We start from the raw sequence: 25,956 nt of genomic DNA on the forward strand, positions 1-25,956 counted from the left end.
ACCAGCAGACTGTGCTGATAATTTCATATGCAACACTTGTATATCTATGTGTGCCAGAGTCCCTGAATCAGCATCCTGTATGAAATGCTACAATGTAGCGACCGCAGCTTTTTTCATTCCAAGTTCCGTTGTGCTTCATATACAGACTCAGGTGCATACAAATATATATGTCCCATATCACATTAATCGGCACTGCCTGTGCGTCCTAGCAGCATTGCGGCTTAGATGCATTGTTGGCAATACAAAGGACACCTGACACTAGTAGAATTGCACGGGACCTGGAGGCTCACTCAAGCCAGGCAAGTCGCGCTGTGTGGCGTATTAAGGCTAGAGGGCACATCTGTACCATTACATGGTGAGAGACCATTTACCACGTTCTTACAATACAATAAAGTTTAGTGCCAAACAGTTAAGTGAACTAATACTCTTTCAGTATATAGTGTTACTTGTATATCTAAGATCCATTAGAGGTGGTTTGTTAGGATTTTCTTGCATTATAACAGTAGAACTAACTCTGTGTTTTAAGCGGTTCTTGTATTTTCCTTGTGAATGACGTCCTGTGTGCTGGCTGTGACCATCTACTTTTCTTCTGTGCCCACAAGTAATGCTAGCCCAATGTGCAGCTCATGTTCCCACCACTACAGCCGACTAATTTGTCAGCTGCAGTAACATCCATTTAACGAGAATGCGTTACGACCGGGACATAATCGTATAAAGCGACCAGCGTAAACGAATTGTTGGATATGGATTGCTGCAAGCCCTAATTACTGGATACAGCAGAGTGATCGGGATTGAAATACGGATTCCCTGACACCCCATTGTAAGGGGCTAGTGTTTAATGTCACCCCTCACCCACATGCAAAACTTAAAAAGGCAGGAGCAACCACCGTGGCCATTTCAGAGTGTGGGGGTTAAGCAGGCTTGCCCAATTCTGCTGGGCTGCTGAATTTATAGTAGACGTATGGTGGGTTTCAAACGCATTGACACATATGAGCCTAAGGCTGTGCTTAACCTATAATTACAGCAGTGTCACATCTTGGAAACACTATCAGTTCCACATCCCAGTGGAAATGGAGATTGTTTCCTTACCAAAGAGCCCGATGTGTTAGCCTTTTTCCTGTACCATTTCCTGCACATGTTTTCTGCTGTGGGCGATGTTACGGGATACTGATCGTGTACGAGTTCTGCTCAGGATCACATCTCAAATTGGATGAGAAACAGATTAACAAGTTTTGCTTAATGCTGCGGCAGATAGAAGTGCTGAAACTCCACCGGACGGTAGCTGGCTTTATGCCATAGAGCCCGATCCATCACGGATCGCAACTGCAACAGCGTACGCAGACGGAGCAATAGTGCGTACTGCATAGCAGTGCGCGAGTTAGCATTGCGATCGTTCTGCGATCACTCAGAAGGAAAGCCATCACAGAGCGAGTGACGTCAGGTCTGCCTTTGGGGGTGGTGACGGTTGAGTGGTTGGAATAATGCAGGCGTGCCTGGCAGTCTGAACGCCGTTATATAGGCGTACATAAATTAGCCACTGCGACGACATACGCAGTTTGAGTACTCACTGTGTGCGGCGAGGTTAGCAGTTTCTGAGTAAGGTCAGACCTGTTGTATTTCTGGGCCGATGTTACTCGATGTTCCTGATGTATACACAAGACTGCGAGGTATTACTGATGTGAGATAGCCGTAGTGGGCGTCTCTATGTTGGCTGTGTGACAGCATTATGATTGTAGTCATTAGCATATTTTCGCAGCAGGCCTCCGTGCATAATCGCAGCTGCGATAGCGATGCTTAGTGATCGGGCATATAGTCCGTAATGTTGGAAGCATACATCAGTGCACGAAATATGAACAAGTTCTGCAAAATATTGCATGTTCCCTATCCTTAAAGTATGTACCTGCCAATGTAGGAAGAAAGACAAGGCCAGCATAAACTCTTCACCCTAGGAAACCTCGGCATGTGATGCTTATCCAGGGGCTTGTAAATACGATGATTTCATCACCATATGCTTCACTCCGATCCACTTTAGCATGAACTGCTGCTGTGAACACATCAGAAAAGGTGATCAGTTATCAAATACTTCCCTTAGTACCATCAAAAAAACTAAATCTCCCATATTTCTGTTTTCCAAATTATGCTGAAACTCATGCTAGACAGCTGCGGCCGATAGAACACAGCCAGGCCCCAGCCCGGGCACGCCAGGGGGTTTAACAGTTAGGAACGAGAGGTTTTGTAACTTGTGATGCTGACACCAGTGTTCCGCATTGTATCCTTCAAGAGATCACATACGCATGTGTCATAAGACCTTAAATAGCAGTCTTGTACAATGTCTTCTCTGTCCAAAATAATAGTAATCCAGGTACATGTCTGTAAAAGAAAGCTTTGTATTCCTAGAAAGCCTAGAGCCAGGCTGACGGACATCCGGTGTCCGAGCTCACGAGGTGCATGACGGACTGTTACAGTACCTGAGAATTATTGTCACCGTCACAAAATAAATACATATATATTTTTTTTAACTAATTGTGACATGAATAAATTGTGTACAGTATAACTTTCGGGGTTTAGTAAAAGCACCGATAATGACAGAATACATATTTGTTGTCAGCCTAGAAGTTCAGATTTCTCAAGTTATTGGCTCATATTCCACCTAACAGAATTCATTGAAGTATACAGTTCTATCTCTCAGCTAGTGTAATTTAGGATAGTGGCACTTATGTCATTAGGGGGGGGGGATTTAATTATCCGTGATAATGCCAAAAGTTTTCACGCACTATGTTTTCGTACTTATTGCACCTGTGCGCTTCCGTGTTTTCATGCAATTCAATTCCAAAAGTGGCGATGCGGCATTTGCACAAAAATTCTTCCTGGTTTTATCTGCGATAAATATAGGTGACAATGGGGAAATCTACCTGAACCCCAAAAAAAGGCAAAATGATATAGGATAAAAATGTAGAATTGTATTAGTGGCCCATTAAAAATATTTGGGATTCTTAAATAAAAATGCCCAACACCCACCTGCAATCTTAAAAAGACATGTCCCATTCATATAGCACCCCCATATACCTGTCCCACATCAATGAACCCATTTTCCTGCACTTTGCACTTTTTCAACCCAAAAATTACATAATTATTGGCCAAATTAAGCTAATTACAAATTATTTTTGTCTAATTAGTCATTGCGGGTGTCCTAGTGGTTTCTAATCAAGGGCCTGATTCAAACCTGCTCGCTAGGCTGCATTCACACGTAGCCTGCCGATGTTTACAATGTGCGCAGGCATATAAGACTGTGTGCTCAAACTATTCCATGCAATCGAGAAGCGTTCGCACCCTGTACAGACACCTTGCTAGAATGAGTGACAGGACGAGCCGTTTGTGGGTGGTGACGGGTTGGTCGATGGAAGAGGGGGAATGATGGTGCGAACGCAGGCGTGTCAGGGAGTCTTTAACGCCGTTCCAGAGGCGTGCATAATTAAGACGCAGCATCATAACACGTCACATGGCTGAATTACACACTGAAGCACTCGCAGTGCTTGCGGTAGGGTATGGTCAGCCACAAGTGCTGTGTATGGATCCGATGTTACAGATTGTTGGATACACTTCCTGGAGATGACGTGTATCACTAAGGGAAAGTGGGCGTCTTAAGACAGGCTGGTGGGCGTCTAAATACACACCGCGATCGCACGCCAAGACATAGTGAGCGTGCTAATGCCTTGCCGTGTGATCGCGGGATTTGCATACTTTGGCTGCGTGCGAACGCATCTAGCGAGCGGGTCTGTACCAGGCCCTAAGTCCCAACATTTTTACCTCAAAATAGGGATTTTTCACTATTTTCACCTGCTCAGCAGGTGAAAGCTAATTTTCGCAAAATGTATGTCAGAACTTGCACCCACAAGAACCGCAGCTAATAGGTCTAAATTTGCACGGTAAGCCGTTTTTCACGAAAAAGCGGTTAATTGAATTCCCACCGTAATGTGAAATATTACACCTGTGCACCTAGATCCTTACAGAAACATTGAGATGGCTGGTGGTCACTTCTTGCAGTGGATGCTCATTTTTTTTTCAAATATATATTTGTTTTATAGTACAGTGAAATATTTTTTTTTAACCATATAATGACATACCAGTGTTCTGTAGACTTCAAGATGTTTAACTAACTGCATGGATAAATATCCTTATTGTCCTTGTACTAATTGCTGCACAGTATATGGGTACTACTGTATATCTCTCTCTGTGCAATAGTTTTAACAACTTGTGTGTGTGTGTTTGCTTAACTAACGTCTGACCTTTTCCGCTAACGCTGCCTGGCAACCAATCAGGACACTGCATTGGGACACTGATCCGTCAGTTCTTCAGCTCCATTCTGACTCCGAACTGGGGTATTTCAACAATTTATTACTCATTACACTCTGAAATAATAATAAATTGTATTAAGCGTCATGATCCTTCTATGTTTTTCCCATTTCAGTTAAGCTGATAAGGCCTAAAATACCTTATCTAGTTTTCTACACATGTTCCAGCCTTGTAGTATCTTATTTTTGATTATCAGTCTTTATAATGTCAATCTGCTAATGCCTGAACATTCAAATAATGATGATTTATATCTGTTATGTTCCGGCTGAGCATCTTGGGAGGACTTACGCTCCTGCTCTTATTAAAACCCCCGTTATTCCAAAACCGTTCTAGAGAGTAGCAAATAGATTAAACCCAAATCATTGACCGATTTTCCTTTCAAGATTGAGATGTAATATTGCAAATCGTGTTTATCTGAGAAATATAGTATGTTGTAATGTGTGTGGGTTTTTGTTTTCTTTTTATCCTGTCTAGACGGGGTCCCATGAAATTGGGAATGGCCAAAATTACTCAAGTGGATTTCCCTCCTCGAGAGACTGTCACATACACGAAAGAGACACAAACCCCAATCTTGGCTCAGGAAAATGAAGGCAAGTGATGAAATGTGTTTATTGGTCTTTGATTTCACTGTATATAATCTATAACTTGAATATTTTTACATTTCTTGGTTTCTTATGTGATTTTATATATGGCGGATTTATAACTCTTGCTGCAAAATCGCTAGGGGGCGAGTTCAATTAGAGGCGACTGTTTGGACGCGATGTTTTCGCCATGCGCGTCACCGCTTTTCTCCCTATTCAATTTCAAAACAGGCGAAAAAGCGGATAGGCGAATGTAGTGAAAAGCAAAACCAGCGAAAAGGACAGCATAATTTGGGGGAAATCAGTCTGTACCCCATAAAAACCCTAACTGACCCTGGGTATTAATATACCTGGGTATTAATATAGAAGAGTATTAATAGCCCTAATAAAAGTAATTAGGGATCTTATATTGCGTCAAAGGGCTGTTATATGCATAGTTGCATAATTGTTGAAAAATTATATAAAACTTATTTTTATTTTTTTTTAAAAACCATTGCATCGTAGTTAAATTTTGGGCTACATGTAAATGGGAATTGGTATATTTTAGTGTCTCTAAAGTGGAGATTTAAAAAATACACCTGCTGCAGCCTCCTGCAGTCCTAAATACACCTGTCTCAGCCTTATAGCCCCCCAAAATACCAGACCCAACACTTTTTACCCAATTACCAACACTTTTTACATTTTCGCCCCAAAAATGACATGTCTGTTTTCTGGTGAATTAAGATAATTTTATTGCCTAATTAGTCATTAGGGGCGGGGGGATTTCCAAAGTGTTCTGAACCAAATCCCCACAATTGTACCCCAAAACAATGTATTTTGCACTTCTTTTCTCCTGCCTTTCACTGGAGAAACTTATTCACCTGTTTTAGCCTATGGAGGTTTCGCTGAGGCGGAAACTCCCCGGAATTGAATACGGAGATACTTTGAAAACAGGCGAAAAGCGCACCGAACGCAGCTTTTCGTCTCTAATAGAATTCGGCCCTAAGTTTTTTTGCTATTTTAGTAAGACCTAGGGGTATATTTACTATAGTGAGGGTTTTTAGAAGGGGAGATGTTGCCCATAACAACCAATCAGAGATACTACTTAACATTTAGAAGATACATAGAACATAATGGCTAGAATCTGATTGGTTGCTATGGGCAACATCTCCACTTCTAAAGACCCGTGCTTAAGTAACTATACCCCTAGTTTTCATTTGGAAATGTTGTTGTCCTGTGACACAAGGGGCAATTCTAGTGCCAGGATGCTGCTTGTGTTCCATTATATACTCCGGCTAGGAATGCATTAAAGGACGACCATCTTTTGGTAATATTGTACATGTTTATGCTAAATGAAAACTGTGCAATACTATATCCTGGATATTTTGTAATGATTAAATAAGGTTTGCAAGTAGTCTACCAATTACTAGGATCAAGCCAAATATTAACTATTAATATGTATAATACAGTACAGATAGACGTTGCTCAAATCTCTAATTTTACTGAATAACAAATTCTACCTGAACCTGTTCTGTGATTTTTATTTTATTTTTTTCATGGCTCTAAAGACTCAAAAATAGATTTAAATTTTTTCCAATATGACATCGTTTTAGGTTATAACAAACTAAAGGAATAGCTCAGTGCTTTGAAATAAAAATCTAGAGATTAGTATTCAGTAAAATGTCTGAAATGGCCAAGGGTCCACATACTTTCTCAAGTATTATGATGATTATTCTGATAAAGCACACGCAGACACAGGTACGTCAACGGTTCAGTATAATGCGTCCATCTTGGGTAACGGAAGCCTCCGAATTCTGACAGCCGTCTGTTGAGATACTTATGCTAACAACATACTTAGCTCATGTTTTTGGATGTTAACAAGGAAAAGTTACTGGGCCTTGGCCTAATGACTGTACCAGTAGGCGACACAACGCTACGTACCACTGTGCAGGATGAGGAAAAACAGGCTGTGAGATAAAATGTAATGTCACATGTGACAAGAGTCGCACATTATGTATGTATGTATTCATTTGCTTTTAAAAGCTGTTAAGTTTTGAAGAGATAAAAGGATCTCGCGTTAGGGCTTAGAGACAGCTCTTAGGGAATGGTGCTGAATGAGCAGGGTCTAAGTGAAATAAATGATCATATATTTCTCCATTTTATTCTTAGATGCATCTTTAAATAACTGTATGACAGACACCTGAAATCATCACCAAAGTAATTGGGTGGGGTGCGGAGATTAGTCCGGGCGCGGTATAAATGTGTATAGCTCATACTATAGGTGGCTAGGTTAGACCACAGCTGCGAGTTACTGTAGATAGATAGTTACAAAATCCCTTCTTTCTGAGCATCATCATAATAATGCTTATTTATAAAATGCTCATCTCTATGGGAGTCTAAAATGATTCACAGTTGCAGGTAAAAAAAATGAACTGTACAAGGAATAAATAGAATATAAAGGAGATAAAAGGACACCAAGTGCCAATTGGAGGAAATGTTACGTTCATGGTGAATAGCTGAAACTTCAGCTTAGCATATCAAGGTCTGCAATGGATGATTAGGAGTTGTGCAGCAGAATTGTATCCAGTGCGTGAAACAATCCCTTTGTAAAAGACTTTATGGGGTATATTTACTAAAAGGCAGGGTTTTTAGAAGTAAAGCTGTTGCCCATAGCAACCAATCACATTCTACTTATTTATCTAGCACCTTCTAGAAGATAATAGCTAGAATCTGATTGGTTGCTATGGGCAACATCTCCACTTCTAAAAACCCTGCACTTTAGTAAATATACCCTCATCTGTTAATCCTTCACATGGGCCAATTCAATTCTGCTGGATGTGCCTTCGGAATGCTGGTAAGGGCGGCACATCATAACTGTAACGTTGCTCATTTTGCCTTACACCTACATAGGGGTGTGCAGTGAAAAGGGTGATGTTACATTACGTACATCGCGGCCACACTTTGCTTGGAATTGAATTGGCCCCTATAGAGAAAAAAGGAAAATGGATTTTATTTAGAAGTTGCAAGTAAAGCCAGTAAAGCACTGCCTATGGTCATTTCTCTGGGTACCCTGCAGTTAGCGAGATGCTCCCCCTTCACTATGTGTCTGAGTGGGGAGAGTCTGAGATTCTGACAGGTGTCATCTCCATTGTTTTTCCTGTTCTTAGAGTTCAAAATTGTTTCGAAACATGTTTACTATCAAAATAATGTCTATGTAACGGTCTGGCAACAAAAGGAGAAATGTTCTATGTCACCATGTTGGCATTGTTCCGTATGATGGCAAATGGCTGTAAGGTCACAACATTGTTCAAGGTATATATTTTGTATACTGTGCACAAATTTGTACATGCTGTGTACAAGGTACTCTTAAGTGCAGACCTGCAGTGAGTTAATGGAAGAGTGATAGTGTATAATCTCTCCAAGTTTCAATCAAAGTGTATATATCGCATAGTGTGGGGTCTTCTTGAATCTCCCTTTATGCTAATGCCACAGCCGATGTGTTTCGTACAGGCGCCCACCAGCTGCGATGCTAATTCTCTGTTGTGTGCGTTAAGATGCACCAATGGCCACACATGGGTTGTACATTCTGAGATTGCAACAGCCCTACGGAGGCGCAGAATCTCCGGCTCTGAACATGACCGCCAGAATCAGTGCAACTGCGGCAAAAGACGCAGGTGCTGGCCGCGACTCGCCTGTATCTGGCTAGCCACCCCCTGTCACCACACAGGCACGCATACCTAAATTTCTTCTCTCTGTGTCTAAACTCTCTCTGCGATTTCGGCTGTAACCGTCGGGCGCATGTGCAGTGCAGGTCTGATGAATGCGAATGCTGAAAACATCAGCCGCTAGCGTGCGGCATGGACACTGCATGCAGTCAGGACCGTAGTGTGCTTCGTTGAGAACATATATGTGTGGTAAGAGAGAGCTCATACTGTAACTTATAGATCGTGTGATCATATAGTACTATGTGCGTACTGAAACTCACATTCATACATTTTAAATAATTCATGCAATATCTCCAATTCTTATGCTGACCGCAATATACCCTCAGACTAGAGGGAATTGCCTGCACACCAGTAGTAGTAATGAGATTTTAAGTCTCCGATGGAAACAGAAACAAGAAGCAGGGCCATTGTGTACTGCTTGTTTATAGAAAATACAAGAAGACGTGCGAGGAAGTATAATGGAATACACTTCTCTGGAGATTCCTTTACGATCCAGGAACAGTTAGAGCATGTTATGTTCAGCAAAGGGTATGAAATTGAGTCGCACTATCAAGGGCGCTCATGGTAGGATGAAACGCGTTGGGTCACTTATTGGGATTCCATAGGAGACTTCGTCTAGCCGAGATGAGCTTTGCGTTCACTTAATATTGGTACAAATATGTATTAAGCACAGAAATTTTTAGGGTCATTCTTTGTAGTTGGGATACTGTGTTAACGCTGTATTATGCAACACTTAGCCGCAGCCTACATGCCGTCTCTTTCTTGGGACTTTGACAATTCTGTTACACACAGCCAGCAAATTAATTTGTTCAGTAGAAAACACAAGACCAGTGCTATATAATGAGGGACAAACTCCCAAGTACTAAGAAAAGTGTTTGGGTAATCTATAATAAAACAACTCAGTTGGGTTCAGTCTTGGTTGGAAGTACCTTGTCCCCTTATCAGGATAACATTCATATCGGAGGCTGTGCAAACCATAAAAAAGGTTTTTTAATTGGCATCAGACCCCTCCAATGTCATATGGCATCGGACCATGGAGCATTAGCCGAATGCGCCCTGAACTCTTTACAATCCCTTGGAATGGTGAGCCCACCTTTTTTCTTACTGGCCGTAATAACTGATCCATTGCTGGATCTCCTGGGGTATACACCATATTTACCCCTTTCTCCTCTGGAGGACTTTCTAGTGCTGCATAACATCATGCATATGTTCTCATCAAAGTGAAGGCTATTTACACTTCTATTGTGTAGTGGAACAGTGTCAAGTCTATTGATCTGTGTCTGACTGATATCATATATCAATATAAAAACTAATGATAGAAGCTATTTGATTTTTCTTTTTTTAATTGTCTGTAGGAATTTATGTACTGTACAGGTATTTATATCGTGTTCTAAGGGGTAGATTTACTAAAGTTTGGGTTTTTAGGAGTGGAAATATTGCCCATAACAACCAATCAGATTCTAGCTATTATCTTCTAGAAGGTGCTAGATAAAGGTTAAGTAGAGTCTGAATGGTTGCTAAAGGCAACATCTCTGCTACTAAAAACTCACTTTAGTAAATATACCCCTAAAACTCCAAACTCCCCTGCGGAACACTCAGAACTTTAGATCTCTTTAGGTTGGGGCACACATATATAATATTTCACCAAGTTCTTAGCAGTAGCATACACGTCTTATCATATAAACTCTTCCACTGATGGATGATCTATACCCCGTGCTCCTTGTACTACTGAGGAAACCTGCTGTGACCAGATAGCCTTCGGCCCTGTTCGATCAGTGGCAAAAATAGCAGTTTTTCACTAAAAAAAGGCGATATTTTCGACAAAAAAAACAGGCAAAAACGCAATTGGTGAAAAAAAACTGTAGAAGCGTTTTCTCCATTCCAGACCAGGCGAAAAGAAGTGCAAAATCCCTAAAATGTGGGGATTTCTTTCAGAACCCTTTGGACACTCCCCCCCCAAAAAATCGTAAGTTGCGCACTTTGGCAAAAAATGACTGCGCAAATTATGGAATTTAAAAAAAAACCCATTGAAAATGGTTTTAATGTATTGGGTCTGATTTTGGGGGGATGGTATGGATGTGTGAAGTATTTTAAACATCACACGCGGTCGCTGCACGCATTTTTTTACGGCTTTTTAAAATTGCGTTTGTACGACACGAAAATATACCTGCACCCATTTTAACGTACCCCCAATTTCCGTGGAACAGTTATTTCCTGGGAAAAAAAATAGCTTCCTATCATTTTCAACGGTTTTTATTTTTTTTCACCCAAAATTGCGCGGTCGTTTTTCAACAAAGCAACTTAAAAATTTTTTGGGGGGTAATTTATCATTAGGAGAGGGTGTCCAAAGGGTTCTGAAAGAAATACCCACATTTTTAGCCAAAAATAGGGATTTTGCATTTTTTTTCCCGCTTGGTCTGGAATGGAGAAAACTTATCTCCAGTTTTTTTCGCCAATTGCGTTTTCGCCTGGTTTTTTTTGCGGAAATATTGCCGTTTTCACCACTAATTGCATACGGCCCTTAGTCCGCTAGCCTGTACAGATTGCAGGGAAGTTACTCTATTCCTGAGCAACCTGTGTGAGCTTACTGTGCCAATCCAGGGGTCTAGGGAATTCCTCTCACTGTCAGTAACTGACTGTCACTTATTACTCCTCCCACTGCACGGTGGGCAGGTAGCTAGCTGCCACAGCCAGGCTTCTACACTGTTACATGTAACTTCTTGTTCCACCAGACTCTCACACTTGGCATCTGGAATTGCTTACTTCTGGGTATGTGTGGTCAAGCTACTGCTGCACCTCCTGGTTGGTGTCAGCTAATTCCCACTAGTCATTTACTTTGGTGTAGTTCTGCACTTGCTAGTGGGCAGAGGGCTTGACCTTTCCCAAAACTGGCCACTACTGCTGGACAGCAGGAGAATGGAATAGTGTTTTATGCTGTTCTGGTATTCGCAACATACAAGCAGATGCAGGTGTTTTGGAAGCAGGAAAGTTGTTTATTTGCTCCAGTAAAAATGTATATATGTATAGTGGTAAGTATCAAGGTAATTGCAGGTATCCTCTGATGGGTTTTGCTTCAATTATGGAAGTTTTATCATAGAGGCTTTTTGATAAAGTTTCCATAATTTAAGCGAAACGCGTCAGTAGATACCTGCAATTACCTTGATGCAACTATTTTCATTGCCACTTGCCAAATGGTTTACCGCAGCTGGAGCTGAGCGGGGACACTGATATGTAAATGTTGCTATTTGTACACGCAGCCGTAGCAGAAGAGAGCTGCAGCCTAGTCCGTTCAGTGGTGCTATGAATTCGGTGACTGCTCTGTGGAGGGAACTTAACCCTTCTTACCACTAACTATCTTTTTGGTGAGCTAAAAACTGGATTATTACCTAGTTATTTGCAACACAAGAGCTACGTCATTAAAGCCGGAATCCCACTGGTAATTAAAGCATCGACTCCTTTTACTAAGTAGAGAATATAACCATCTATATATCTCCCTCAATAAACGCAAAGACTCTGTTAAGGCACAGTGGCATGAATTTATTGCTATATCTATATTGGCAATTTTTTATATATGTATTACAATGAAGTGGTAACTAATGGGGATAATATACTTGTGCATTATTTGCTATTTTGTAGAGAGAATATATGTGAATTTGTTGTGACAAATTAATTTCAAATTCTATAAATCTTGTTTCATTACAAAAGCGGCGTCTTGAATATTATTTCTGCCATGCCAAGAATATACATATTTTTTATTTACGGGTCTTATTAGCGCAGCACCATTGTTGTAATATTATTGGATTTAAGCACAATCTGATTCAGTACTCTAAAAAGACAAAGGCACCACTAGCCCCAGAGCAAATGGTCAATCAAAGGCTTAATTAACATATTATTAGCTGCATCTGTGACGCACAAGGCCAAAGAAATAAAAACTAATGTGCCTTGTAAATGGGTTTCAGGGTTGGGTTTCTAATGTTTTCAATACGCTTTTCAAATCTTTATTATGGAATGTTAGTTGCTTTTTAGGACTCCGTTATACCCAGATTGTAGAATATTATGCCTCATCTTGTTTGCTCTACTAACTTCTGAAAATGGGAATTTTGTTTTTACCATAAATCCTTTACTCATAGTTCATGGAGGACTTAAGTGTTTCACCATGTTGCCATTATGTCCACATCTGGTTGCCCACATCAGTCCACCATCTGTTGAAAGACCTCCAGAATGGAGAAAGGGCCACCTTGCTGTTCCACAACTGGAGGAACTACTGCTGCGAAGAGAAGTAACTGAATTGCTTTCCTTAGGGACATACCTTTTGTGTTCTCTTTGGGAAGACCTGTGGTGAAAAGCTTCTGGATTTCTGTATCGTATTTCTGAATGACAATGCCTCTCATCAAAGCATCTTAGGTGGAATCAAATCACTGATCCCGAAAGAGAAGCAGATGGGACCCTTTTATAGGAGTTACTGCGTTGTCCGCCTGCCTTTTATCCAGAATGCTTGTAAGAAAGCTTGGGAGCTGGTATTCTAGCTGCCCAAGCCTGCTACCTTTCGTTAGCCCATCATGGGGAACGGAGGGCTGACCGATGGAAGTAAGACTCTTGCCTTCCCCTAGGGAAGTAAGCATTAAACAGAGGTCCCTTGGGTCTATGGAGAAAATGCTATTCTCCTATGGCCTCAGGAATAAATGTTTCAGTTCAGGACTGATAAGTAGCACAGTAGTATGTATGAAAGGAACTCCAGAGTCACCTTAGACTTGGCAGCCACTTCACAAAAATGATAGTGTCTGGCAAGCTTATACTGCTGAGGCTGAAACCCTGTCCTAGAAGTCCCATATCAAGGGCAGTGTCCCCCAGGTGCACAAATATGTTCAACTAAATGCAATGAATCTGGTCAGCAAGGGACAAGGTCCTTAGCCAATAGTTCAGACAACACTTTCCTTCGCAGCCTAATTGGCCCAACTGAAGATCAGCTGTATCTAAGGTGTAAACCATTTTAAGGGAGGTCTCAATTTTCCAGTCTGTGCTATCCCGTAAAGAAGTCGTGTTCCGAATCGGAGTGGTGGTGGTTTTAGAGAGGCAAGATATGGGAGCATGCAACTTAGATGGGTTTCCCATTTCACTGTAATCTTGTCACTGCAACTTGCGGGATACCTAAACTCTTTGATCAGTTGGAATCCTGACAGTGATCAGAGGAAACCTCAGAATCAAAGCCCCCCACCTTGCTTTCCTCTTGAGAGGAACTGACTCCTCCAGAGTTTGAGAAAGCTCTGTCAGCTGCCGCTTCTGCTCTAAGGAACAGTGATAGAACCATGTAATCACCTGAGATCGTCTAATGCCAGTGAAGTAGAAACCAGAGGGGCCACTCAGAGGCAAGCGTGGATGTTGTTCCAAAGTCTCATATGCCATGCACAGATCATCCCCCCTGCACTTGGCTTGAGACTATTTGGAATGACATCTGGAGGAAGTAAAAAGTTTTGCCACTCTGTCTGTAGAGTTCATGGGATTCCAGAGCATGTCTCATTTCCTCGATCCTGTTTACATGTTGATGGCTAAAATATACAGAACGATGATTAATTCAACATCCGTATAAAGTAATTCTAAGCTGGAATGTAAGGCTCTGTCATTCACATCATGCCATGTCCCTGGGATTCCAACAACAAATGGCTCCGGCGATGTTGATGTGAGCCTGCTGATAAAGCAGGGGTCTCTACTTTGGAAATTCGGGCAAAATTTACTAAGCGGCGGCTTCTAAAATCTGGCGGTTTGGTGGTGATTTCTAAATTACACCAAAAACGCTGCTTAGTAATTTTAGCCCTAGCCCTGTTCTATCCTATTCTAAAATGTGTTTTGTCGGGGGTTTTGCAGCCATTTTGGCCTTAGTAAATCTGCAGATAGCAAAGCCACCACAAAACCGCGGAATCTCCTGGCTCGTTCTACATACAGTTCTTGTGTACAGCTGCTATTGGGGCAGTCACGCACTACTTGTATATGAGTGAGCGCTGCATAGCGGATCTTTTCCTGCCAGGAGAATGAACAGTTTACCGGCCTCCATGAAGAGGCGTCACGTTAGTAACTCCTAGAACCCCCAATGTGTTGCTAGCATAAGTATTGCCACAAGTGTAGGGCATCTCACAGCACTAAACCCCTGTCAGCTTTTCATTGATTTTATCAATAAACTATGTGAATAAATACCGTACATATCATCAATAGATCTGTAGTGTTTATTTTCCAACTGACGTTTTGGTTTTATCATCGTCAGGGCTACAAGGACAACCTGACGCAACAATATGATTTAATTGTGTCCTTTGAGCGACTGTGTTATAGAGACACAAGGAGTTTGGCCGAAACAACAAATCTTTTCCTTTGCTTTGAAAATTGCAGATTTGTTTTTCTAATCAACTCAGATCTCTCGCAGCATAATTCCTGCACATCTAGCCCATTGTTTTATATATCCAAGTATCTGTTAAAGAAAAAAAAACAACTGATTAGTTTGATATGCAACACTTGTATATGTGTATCTCTGGGGCGAATGATAGACGCCTATCTTTATTCCCATGCCGGGCTTTCAGTGTCGGGATTCTGGCGGTCGGCATTTCGACCACCGGCATCCTGACTACATCCCATTATATATATATATATATATATATATATATATATATATATTTTATTATTATTTTATTTATTACCAGTTATTTATATAGCGCACACATATTCCGCAATGTGTGTATAAAATTATTATTTTTTTCTCCAGAAAATATAAAGTTTTGTTTCAAGTTGAAGCTGCGGTGTTAACCAAAAAAACTATGTATCGTTTGTACAGCCAATGAATGCTATATCGCTCAGCAGATGTGATATATCTGAAAGATATATTGTGCACATCTGCCTGTGTGTGCAGGGAACCGACCAACCCATCTGCTGTCCACAGGAAATAGCCACAGTGACTGCAGCCAGACATTTCAGGCAACTGATTTGTGTAATCGGTCGCAAAATACACATCAAGTCGTTGGATGGGTCAGACTGTCTGTCGCCGGCCGATCCATAGTACAGGTGTGTACCCCAATACACATCAAGTCGTTGGATGGGTCGGACTGTCTGTCGTCGGCCGATCCATAGTACAGGTGTGTACCCCAATACACATCAAGTCATTGGATGGGTCGGACTGTCTGTCGTCGACCGATCCATAGTACAGGTGTGTACCCCAATACACATCAAATCGTTGGATGGCTCGGTCCATCCATCGTTCAGGTGTGTACCCCACATTATACACACCATAAAGTATAATCCTAATATCACTTACTTACTGAGATGATGACACAACTTTCTGCACTACAGGCATATTCCTGATCACCCAATAGCGCCCCTGAATTACAGGATCTTTGTATTCCACCATTTCCTGCCATTTATTCTTTGTCTTAATAGAAGCATTTGGTAATTGAACTCACTTTCCCATTAAGCTTTTTCTATCTACAGAGAATTAATCTAAATTCAAACTCTGTAGAGGCAAAGCGTCTGTGCTTTAAACGCATAAAGAATAGGTTATCACCGGGATCTCCGGCATTCATCAATAATATATATTTATTTATTTTTTTGACACACAGACATGGTAAATATACATATTTTAATACCCTTGTTTGTGCCTACGACTGTCTCTCCCGCTCCCCTCCTCCGTGGGGCATGCCCAAAATTTCAAATGAAATCCTGCTAGAAATCTTTGATACGAAGACACCTTGAGCTTAACAAAAGGCGCCCATTTCACAGATGATTTAACTTTGATTAACCTGCTCTGCAGCAAAAGATTATTCAGACAACTGGAATTTTACTCTATAGTGTTATTGCTGGCTGCAGCCTAATTTACAGAGCTGTTTTTCTTCCATCTCGCCCAAATACATCACAATTTTGATGTTATCTCAAAGTAAAAATTCCCTGGTTCATTACACCAGCCTTTAGCATCTATTGACAAGAGGTTTGTCATTGCTTAAGGCAACTGCTACTTTTCTGCCATTTTAAACGGTACCGTGTGTTAACCACGAAGACCGAAATGAATATTCATTTATACTTTGACATAACACCCGGTGACCTAAGGTCCCCCCCTCCTTTGTTCTATGTTTTCTATCACGCTCTTCACTTTAACAGCTGTAAACAGATTAAAATAACTACAGTGGTTATATAACATTTTAAAACGTAGGTGGAAATGGTCAGTGAAATCTCTTTACGCAATTTGAAAATAAAAGCGAGCGCGTTCCGTCACTCGTATAAGCTTCCGCTTTGAGTCTTTGGCTTCGTCAGACCTACAGAATAGCCCAGAAATCGTGCAATTTTTGCGTTGAATCATTTCCATATCAAACTATGGCCTGATTCGGAAATGGACGCTATGCCGATATTTACGGAATTGATTATCGGTAAACTGTGCATGCGTTACGGTACATTAGCGTTGTGGATCCCAGATGACTATTTACTCGCTGTGTGATTGACAGTCGGAGTGTTTGGGAGAAGGTAATGGGGAGTGGCGGCAAAGCAGGCAGGAATCTGAGATCCCATACACCAGAACAGTGGCCCCAGCGTTTCCGTATCCGTGCCCATTCTGTGCGGTCATAGGGTTACTCAGAACACCGATAATCAAATTATCCTCAACCGACGTTGAGTCCGAGCTATTCAATTATCTGCAGCGCGTCAGACACTTCAGTTTTGGGGGATGCTGTTTACCACGACTAATTCCCTGGGCTTAGTCGCGGTAAACTACATTTTTCCGACTTGAGGACCAGGCACGACTCTGTCAGCGCACCTGCTAAGCCCACAACTAGCATGGTGACACTCATTATATCCGCACCTCCTGATGTGCAACCAGCAATCCTGTAGTCACAGGTTTATAGAGCGGCCAATCGAGGAGCTCCGGGCGCTCGTTCCTGGAGCTAAACAATCGTTCAACAGTATTCACCCCATTGTCTCAGTGGAAGAACTATGTTTTATCAACTCCACTTCCTGTAACATTGATTTATTTTTTTCCCCCTTATATCAAAGTAGTGTTGACCAGAAGTGTACACTGTCCTTTCCATATAAAGGATTTAATTGCCTGTTTGACGGATACAATATGGATGACTGTGACGAAATGCGGAAAACTTCCCTAAGCTCGCCCCTATTTGTGTGTACAAAGCATTATTATATTAGGCAGAGATAAATATCTATTTATCCAGTGTGTGTATCCGCACAAGGTTACTGCAGACGGCGTCCTAAGCGCGCACCTCCTGCGTGTATTTCAGCCATGTCCTCCTGGCAGCCTTCACCCCCCCCCCCCCCCCATTCCATAATTATCTTGCCCCCAAAAAGCTTTCTCTTTTTTTTTTTCCCAAGAAGCAGAGAGAGCCCTAACTGGCGTGCTTTGTAAAGAAGTGTCAGTGTGTTAGTGAGTGCAGATCAGTGAGATTTCGTTCCCCTTTGCACTACCGCCTCCCCAGCGGGGTCACTGAGATCACTAGCTTTTCTTGAAATGGCCACTTTCCTTGGCAGGTGCATTATACCCTGTATTTTCAGATTGTTTTTCCATTCTGAATGCTTGGCAGGTTGATTGCTCGGGCTGCATTGACGGAGGAAGGGCTGACAAATGCGGTTGGGCCCGGCTGAAAAGACAGTGATTACTGTTTTCCTTTGTGGCTGATTGAGGCCCTTGAAAGGAAAGATTTTAACCTTCACCATTTGGTTCAAAAGTATGAGCATATATTGAAATCATTCATGCCATTTATCCGAGTTCTGTAAACTTGTCAGAACGTGCAGATCACTCAATTTCAAGTAATGTTGGACTGCATGTGTCATTACCATCTGGCTTAAAGCACCCATCCTCTCTTATTTTTTGTAAGAAAAAATAAATAATAATAAAAACAAACCCTGACTACTCTTTAAACCAAAAGCATGAATTTAAGCCGTAAGTCTTGACTGATGTCCTTTTGGCAGGTGCGCATGAATTCCATGCCCTCCCATTGTAACACTCATCTCTTACACTGCTAGCTTGCAGGTTCTTTATACCCGTCTTCAGTAGCTTTTTATTCTTCTATATATTGCTATTTATCTAGGGAGATCGATTTTAATATGTGTTTATAGAATAATCTGCGCATTTAGAAGACTGTAGTTTTTGTATTCTATTTTAGATGCAATGTGTGTTCTTTATAAGGAGGCTTCAATCTTCTCCACGTCTTAATGTATTAAATAGAGGGAATTCAAAATCCATCTATGCAAGGACGGCACAATCGATCCCCCGGTCTCAGCAAATCCGCGCTTCATTGGTACATCCACATCTCAATGAATACATATGTTTCTAAACAGGCAGTGTAAAGTGAATGACCCTTGATCTGGCCAGGCTCCTGTCTATGTGTGTGGTTTGGCAGCTGGTTATAGAACCCTGCAAGTTGTATTATTTTTTTGCATTGCATGCGTACATTCTCCCCTGTGGGGGACCGCCTGCGGTGCTGGTAATTGTACATTCTTGCCTTTGGGGAAAGCCATGATTGGAAGCAACCAAGCATAAAAATGCTAGGCCATCCCATCGCCACCTCTGTAGCAGAAAGAGACAATCCCCAGCAGTACCATCTGGTTGCTGCTATCTTGTCAGCTGGCTCAGCTAGCCGAGACTTGGGCTTTGCAGCTGTTAAATGTGCCTTGACCATTTTTTTTTTTTTTTTTTTCTTTTTTATGTAGCGCTTTGGATAACTTTGAACATGGGTCAGAGAAATCACAGATACAAACAAGTTGAGCTCCTGTTCATTACTGGAGATAATGCAGGGTCCAGTCCCCTGCTGCCGTTTCCTCATAGACGGATGACACCGTTGTTTGGCCAGTAGCCTTTACCGTGGAAGGCAGAGTGGGAATCAGAATGAAGGCTGATAGGAGATGTCTGCTTTTAACCAAGTCGTTAAGGTTCTTCCCTGGTCCCTGTTTGCAGTAGTAGGATATATAGTGATTATGCAAAGCAGGTGTCACACTCGATTCTGCCAGGCAGTGCCTCTCTGCATGCCGTACTAGGCTTCTACATTATTCATGGAAATTAGGAAAATACATTTTGGTTTGAAATTCTCATTGTCAAACATGATACTGTGTAGCAAATGGGACTTGCATCCAGGATGACAGGAGAATCAATTGCAGTTGAGACTATTATGTTTTGTAAGAATCTGTCTCCAGCAGCAATCTGAGAGCTAATGAAAGACATCTTTACGCCAGGCCCAGGGCCCATTAAAGCCGATGATCACAAGCCCCACTTTGGGATGATTCTCTTTATTCACCAATAATAATGTCATTGTGTTGCACACAACCATGCAGCAACTATTGTTTTGTTTGACTTTACATGAGAAATACATGTATTTTCTAGTGAGTAACATTCAGCGGCCCAATAAATGTCACTGCGGCTTTGTAACACGGCTTATCCTGAACGGGGTGCACGCTTTAGTTAGTGGAAAGAACAGCATTTATTTTGTGGTGTTTCTTCATTTAATTTATATTTTACTTTTTTTTTTTAAAATTTTACCTCAGGTTTAGTAGAGTAGCCTTTAAAAAATGTTGGTTTGACGTTTTTGTTTTGCATACGCTTTACAAGAAACCTGACACAAACAGCATTTATACTGTACCGTAAAGAGGCATGTAAACAAATGTTTTGGTATACAGATGTGTCCTCACTCGTCTGTCTTGACAAAACTCTGATACGACTATGACGCAACAGGACAATGTACTGATTCATTTGATATGTGACACTTGTATATCTGTATGCGACCAAGAGGTCTGTTTACTAAGCCTTGGATAGAGATAAAGTACCAACTAATCAGCTCCTGTCATCTTTCAAATACAGCCTGATTGGTTGGTACTTTATCTCAGTCCTTTAGCTCTCTCCAAGGCTCAGTAAATAGACCCCTGAGTCTCCCAATCAACATGCGAAGTGCTACGATGCAACGGCCGCAGCTTTCTTAAACGCCAAGTTCTGTATACAAACTCCGTCGCGCACAGATATACAAGTGTCACATATCAAATTAATCAGCAGTCTCTCCTACTTACATCGCATTGCGACTTAGACGTGTTTTTGGCTAAAAAGATGCCCGAGGCTAGCAGAGTTTCCCGGGAGCTGGCGGCTCACTCGCGCCAGGCACATCGCTCTGCGTGGCGCATTAAGGCTAGATAAGCAAGGACGCATCTTCAAATTGCCTTCTGTATACATGATGTTATAGTAATAGAGGGTTACAAATCCCAATCTGGTGGTAATGATATTCTTGTGTATGGAACAACAAACCATGCCAGTCACTACTATGGACTAATTGGTAAGCAGACATGGGGCACTCCAGTCAGTACCCAGGTCCCACAAACTATAGACTGTCAGGGCTGACCGAAGATAGTTCGAAAGTAACTACATTGCAAAGTATCCTTCTATCAGTGCTACTGAAATAGGAGATTACGGCTTTGTTTCTGTTGTTTATTGATTTATCATTGTGTGTCTACAAGGGCCTTGATCTAATGTCACTTGCTGATATCTCTTGCTTAAGTCACTCTGTTACCAGCGATAAAGCAATTTCCAGTCTCCGGAGGATGTTAGCGTGTCTAATGCGGCCTAGGCTTATAAATAAGTGGTTCTTAGCATTTTCTAATTGAGATCTGTATTTTTCCTTTGAAAGTATTTTATGGATTTCTGTCAATTGATCACGTTTTAATGCCTTTATCGAATATCTATCTAAATATATATATATAATATCTGTATATAATGTGTGTATGATAAATAGTTTGTTGCTTGATAGACGAAAACAATCTTGCATGAAGTGTTACTGTAAATGGCTTTGTGATCCTTGCTTTGGGCTTTAAAATGCAACTTAAGAGTCCCTGCCACATAGGTCACAATATCGGCTAGTGATAAGTTAAAAATAATTTAGCTACATCTTAGCACCTTGCTGTTGAAATTCCCTGTCATAGACAAAAATTCTTGAACTGTGGTGGGCCCAAAGGAATCCCACGTGAAGACACGAAGTACATCCAAACTATATACATACCCTTGTCTGACCCGGACCCAGCACTGAGAGAAAGTAATGTTGGCCACCGGTCCTCTTTAATCTTTATTGCAGTCTCTTGGTGTACACAAATGTACTATAATGTATCACACTTGGAATACCTCTGGTACACATGTTCTGTGTATATTAATCTGAAGAGAAGAGTCTATACCAGGTACACCAGATAGAAGGTATTCTACTTGTAGAAATTGACCAGAACATGGCTGAATGCTATGTACTGGCAAAAGAGCATGTCCATTCCAAGTTCTGGTATTAAAAGACATGGGCGCACAAGGAGCCCATATGCGCTATTATGAATAGGGAAAGATCTGTAAATATGTGTCCCATTATCATATTAAAGCACGTCTACAGTGTTTAAGAGTTTCACCTCATGCTTGCACCTTGATTCAGATGGCCATTTTGAAACCTCAGGCCATCCAATCATCATTCTGCTAATTACAGCTGCAGGGATGATCTCCCACCATATTGTGCTTCATTTTTATATCCCAGCCATGTATAACACAAATTTCTCTGTCTCAGCATGGGACCTATAAATGTTTAAAGAAGAACCTCCGTCATCTTGGTGCTTTTAGGCAAATGGCTTTCCACCGACTACTAAAACATCATTGTCCTCTTATGTATCCATGAACTAATTCAGAGACTGGTGTTTATACGCTTACTATCACTATTTAGCCATAAATTATAGAGGCAACTTAGAAGTATTAATAAATCCAGTTAAAGATTCATGTATTATTAAGCAGACTTGTCCATGTAATAACATTTTTGTGGGGGCACAGGTAAGAGGACCCTTATGTTTTAGTAGTTGATGGGTGGGGGAGGGGTAGATAATTGTCACGCCAAAAGACCAGGATAACTAACATCCTCCTTTAAATATCTATAGGTCCATTCTATGTTGTACATGTCTGGGATATGAAAACGAAGCACATTTAGTAGATTATACACAACTGGAGGGGGTACAAAAAAAAAACTAACACAAAACAAAGAGCTGATTATTCTACCAATTATCATTCCTCCTCCTTTTAAAGGACTCTCTCCAAAAACAGTAGAGAACAGTAATTTATTGTAAATAGATATTTGACAAAACCTGGAACTTAATAAGCTGCTGATTGTCATTCAGCTAAATGGGACTGATTAGAATTTGTAAGATAATTATTATAATGGAAGGGAATCTTCCCTGGGCCTCTCTGCGGAGATGAAAGCTCTGGAATTCTGTGCTTGCGGTTTTCCCTCTGGTTTCACTTCACCCACGCTCTTCGAGGAAACCAAAAAGCACCAATGTTCGCGTAAAGCAGACCAAAAACTATTTTCAATAGATCTAAAATGTTATTGTATGAGGTGGACTAGAACCTGAAGCACACTTACAGAAAATAACAAATAGTTACAATTGCACTTCTTGTGTGCCCTAGAACAAGGTCTCTTCAAAAATAATTAGAGACAAATCCGGCCTCGGTGATGTCACTAATTCTTAGTATGTTTATATTCAGCCTGAAGATTGGCTCAGTGCACAAAATGGCTGCTTCCACTCTGTGTAGGCATGTAGGCAGAGCAGCACTTCAAAGAGAATTAAGGAATTCAATCAATATTTTTATATGTTAAATAAAAATATATTTCTTTACCTGCTCAATAAACAACATTATCCCCTTTCCTGAGTGATGCTTTGTTTAAAAGTTTACTGTTCAAATATAGTTAATTGTCTACTGCCATCATTGAAAACATAATCCCGTTGTAGTTGTCTGATATTTACTTTAAGCTTAATTCAGCAAGGAGCCAGCCACCATCTTTCCAAACAAATTCTCATTTACCAATGGAAACTGGCTACATAAAATATCTGGGCATTAACATTATCCGGACATATGACCAACTCTGTAAGGCTACTCAACCACCTTTGATTACAAAAACTGACCACAACTCTACGTACTGGTCTAAACATTTCCTACCGTGGATTGGTAGCATAAATGTAGTGAAAATGATTGTTCTTCCCAGATTTATACTTCTTTCAGACTCCACCTGTTGAGGTTACCGGCCAGATCATGCATAAATTGCAAACTAGCAGTGACCAATTCATATGGTAAGACGACAAAAATAGGAGTAAATAAAAAACACTCTTGGCCATGGCTCCTGTGGGAGTAGGGGAGACACTGGGCGCCCTTTTCTTTCAGCTATATTTATAATGCCACATGTATGAGCCTTCAATAGGTCAGGCACCCACCATGTGGGTAGATATACAGAAGACCTCGTGGGTGAAAAGGATATCACTTAGCTAATATGCATTTTCTGATACAGATATGAGTGGGTGTAAAAGTGTATTCCTGTATTGTTCATTGAACAATTATAGAAAAATTAAATAAGCAAGAATATTGTTGTTGCCTAAGGGGCAAGTTAAATTAGCTGCAGCTCCCAGGTTTAATGCCCGGTGCTATTAAATTTACTTTGAAATTTCCATGCGCGTTAAGCCTGCGACCTCATGCACTAAGTCATAGCTCCTGGGTTAAGTGCCTGGAGCTATGGAATTACCCCACGAGGTAACCCCCAGAGGGTGTACTTAATGCAGATTGCAGTGTTAAGTGCACCCTCTGGGGCTTACCGCGCGGAGCAGCGGCAGTAACTGAATAGCTCCGGACAGACCTGTGCGGTTAATTGGTTCTGCCCCTTTAAGTGTACCAGTCAACTGCTAAGCTTGGGGAAGCCATTTTGTGTTCAGGACTATTCCTTTATAATTGTACTTGTTGCTAGTGGATTGATTGGTTGGATGCTGGTTCTGGCCACAAAGCGGCTGATGGGTCTGCCGGAGGCTGGGGTTGAATCTGCATATCTGGAAAGTCCAAAACACATTCTTTATACACGGATGCTTAATAGGGTGACCCATATAAATAAACTGGAAAAATAAATGGTAATTAGCCGTGTTATTGTGCTTGTATTTCTCAGTTTTTAAATATGATGCAAATCTCTGCCTATTGAAACGCAAAAATCAAAAAGTCAGACACGGAAAATGTGCAAATGATTGGGAGCCAAAGCCACAATTGAGCTTTTATTTGTTGATATGTATGAGATGCTCCTGCCCTGTTTGTTGGTCATGAATATTTCAGCATGTTTACCGATCATCATACCCTGTATGTTTCATATTCATGCCATATGTGCTGAAACGCAGAGATCATTTCTTTGATCAAGTATTCGCTACACTTATTAGAAGGCCCTCCTATAACTGCTCGCTTCCTCGCCGAGCCCTTCATTCTTATTTAAAACTTCTTGAGTAGCTCCATTGTCTTTTGATTGCCGCAACGTTTGTGCAGCTGTTTTCACTGATTAGAACTGGCAGGAAAACATCTTTATTTTTCCCATGTAACAGTTCAGTCTGCTGAATATATTTACATTGTACTTGCTAGGAAGCTCGGCAGTGATATTATGTGCTGGCATATACCACATTGGCTTGGTTGCGCAAGTACGTCTCTCACCTTTTTAAGACCAGTGTTTAAGATGCAGCTATATAGCGATATAACGTTTTAACCAACTGGCAAAAATGGGGACTACGCTAGGGTTGACTTGTACGGGATCATTTCCACCCATTTGTCATTTTGCCTTCCCCCTAAAAGATGGTTTCAGTGACCATTTTTATAGCAACACCTTTTTATTTTGTTAAAACATGATTTGTTCATAGGTGGTATGTGCAATATTATTGCAGCCATTATTTGTAAAGTCAAAAAGAACCTGAGAAGTACTGCTGTTGAATCCATGAAACCTGAGAAGTACTGTAGTTGAATCCATGAAGACCTATTTGCATTTCTAAGTATCCCATTTGCTAACCTTAGTCTTACCAGGGGTGCTGACCAGCGCTAAAGGACCAGGAACCAAAATGTGGATGGCTCTCATATGAGCATGGATGTAAAATGTATAGCTTCTGCTAATTTGACGATGAATCTATAGTTTGTTGAAGAATAAAGTCCCCTTTGTTTTGGTTTCCAAAGTCCTAGGCCTCAAAGAAAATAATTGCACACTATCTCCCTTTAAAGCTTTCTAGGACAACTTTTTGGTGCTGGAACAGCTAGGTATATAGTACTGGTTCCCAGGGCCGGACTGGCCATCTGGCACTTCTGGCAAATCAACAAGGGAAAATAGGAAACAGTACTCCTATTAGATGGGGCACACCTTACCTAAATTAAAACGTAACTTTTATTATTTGATATAGGTCTCTATGACGAGGAGTCCCAGTTTATTGAGGGACGCCTCATTAATTATTTTGATTCCTATTTATGGAACAATTTGTGGTCCATTTTAATTTTATGTCATTACACTTAT

The 25,956-nt window shown here is 41.1% G+C and overlaps 1 protein-coding gene across 4 annotated transcripts in view; it reads left to right on the forward strand.

Annotated features, from left to right (window-relative positions):
• DYNC1I2 (dynein cytoplasmic 1 intermediate chain 2) overlaps positions 1-25,956 on the forward strand; it is a 110,256-nt gene that overhangs the window by 49,206 nt on the left and 35,094 nt on the right. For 3 of the 4 annotated variants that reach the window (XM_088470510.1, XM_088470523.1, XM_088470519.1), the window contains 2 exons: positions 4,320-4,379; positions 4,828-4,943. In XM_088470510.1, the coding sequence (XP_088326636.1) occupies positions 4,320-4,379; positions 4,828-4,943 (176 nt within the window). The remainder of the gene's footprint in view (positions 1-4,319; positions 4,380-4,827; positions 4,944-25,956) is intronic. The other variant, XM_088470533.1, reaches the window with a different exon arrangement.

Source organism: Taudactylus pleione, unplaced genomic scaffold (genome assembly GCF_031769625.1).
Source record: "Taudactylus pleione unplaced genomic scaffold, aTauple2 ptg000004l, whole genome shotgun sequence".
Lineage (NCBI taxonomy): Eukaryota > Metazoa > Chordata > Amphibia > Anura > Myobatrachidae > Taudactylus > Taudactylus pleione.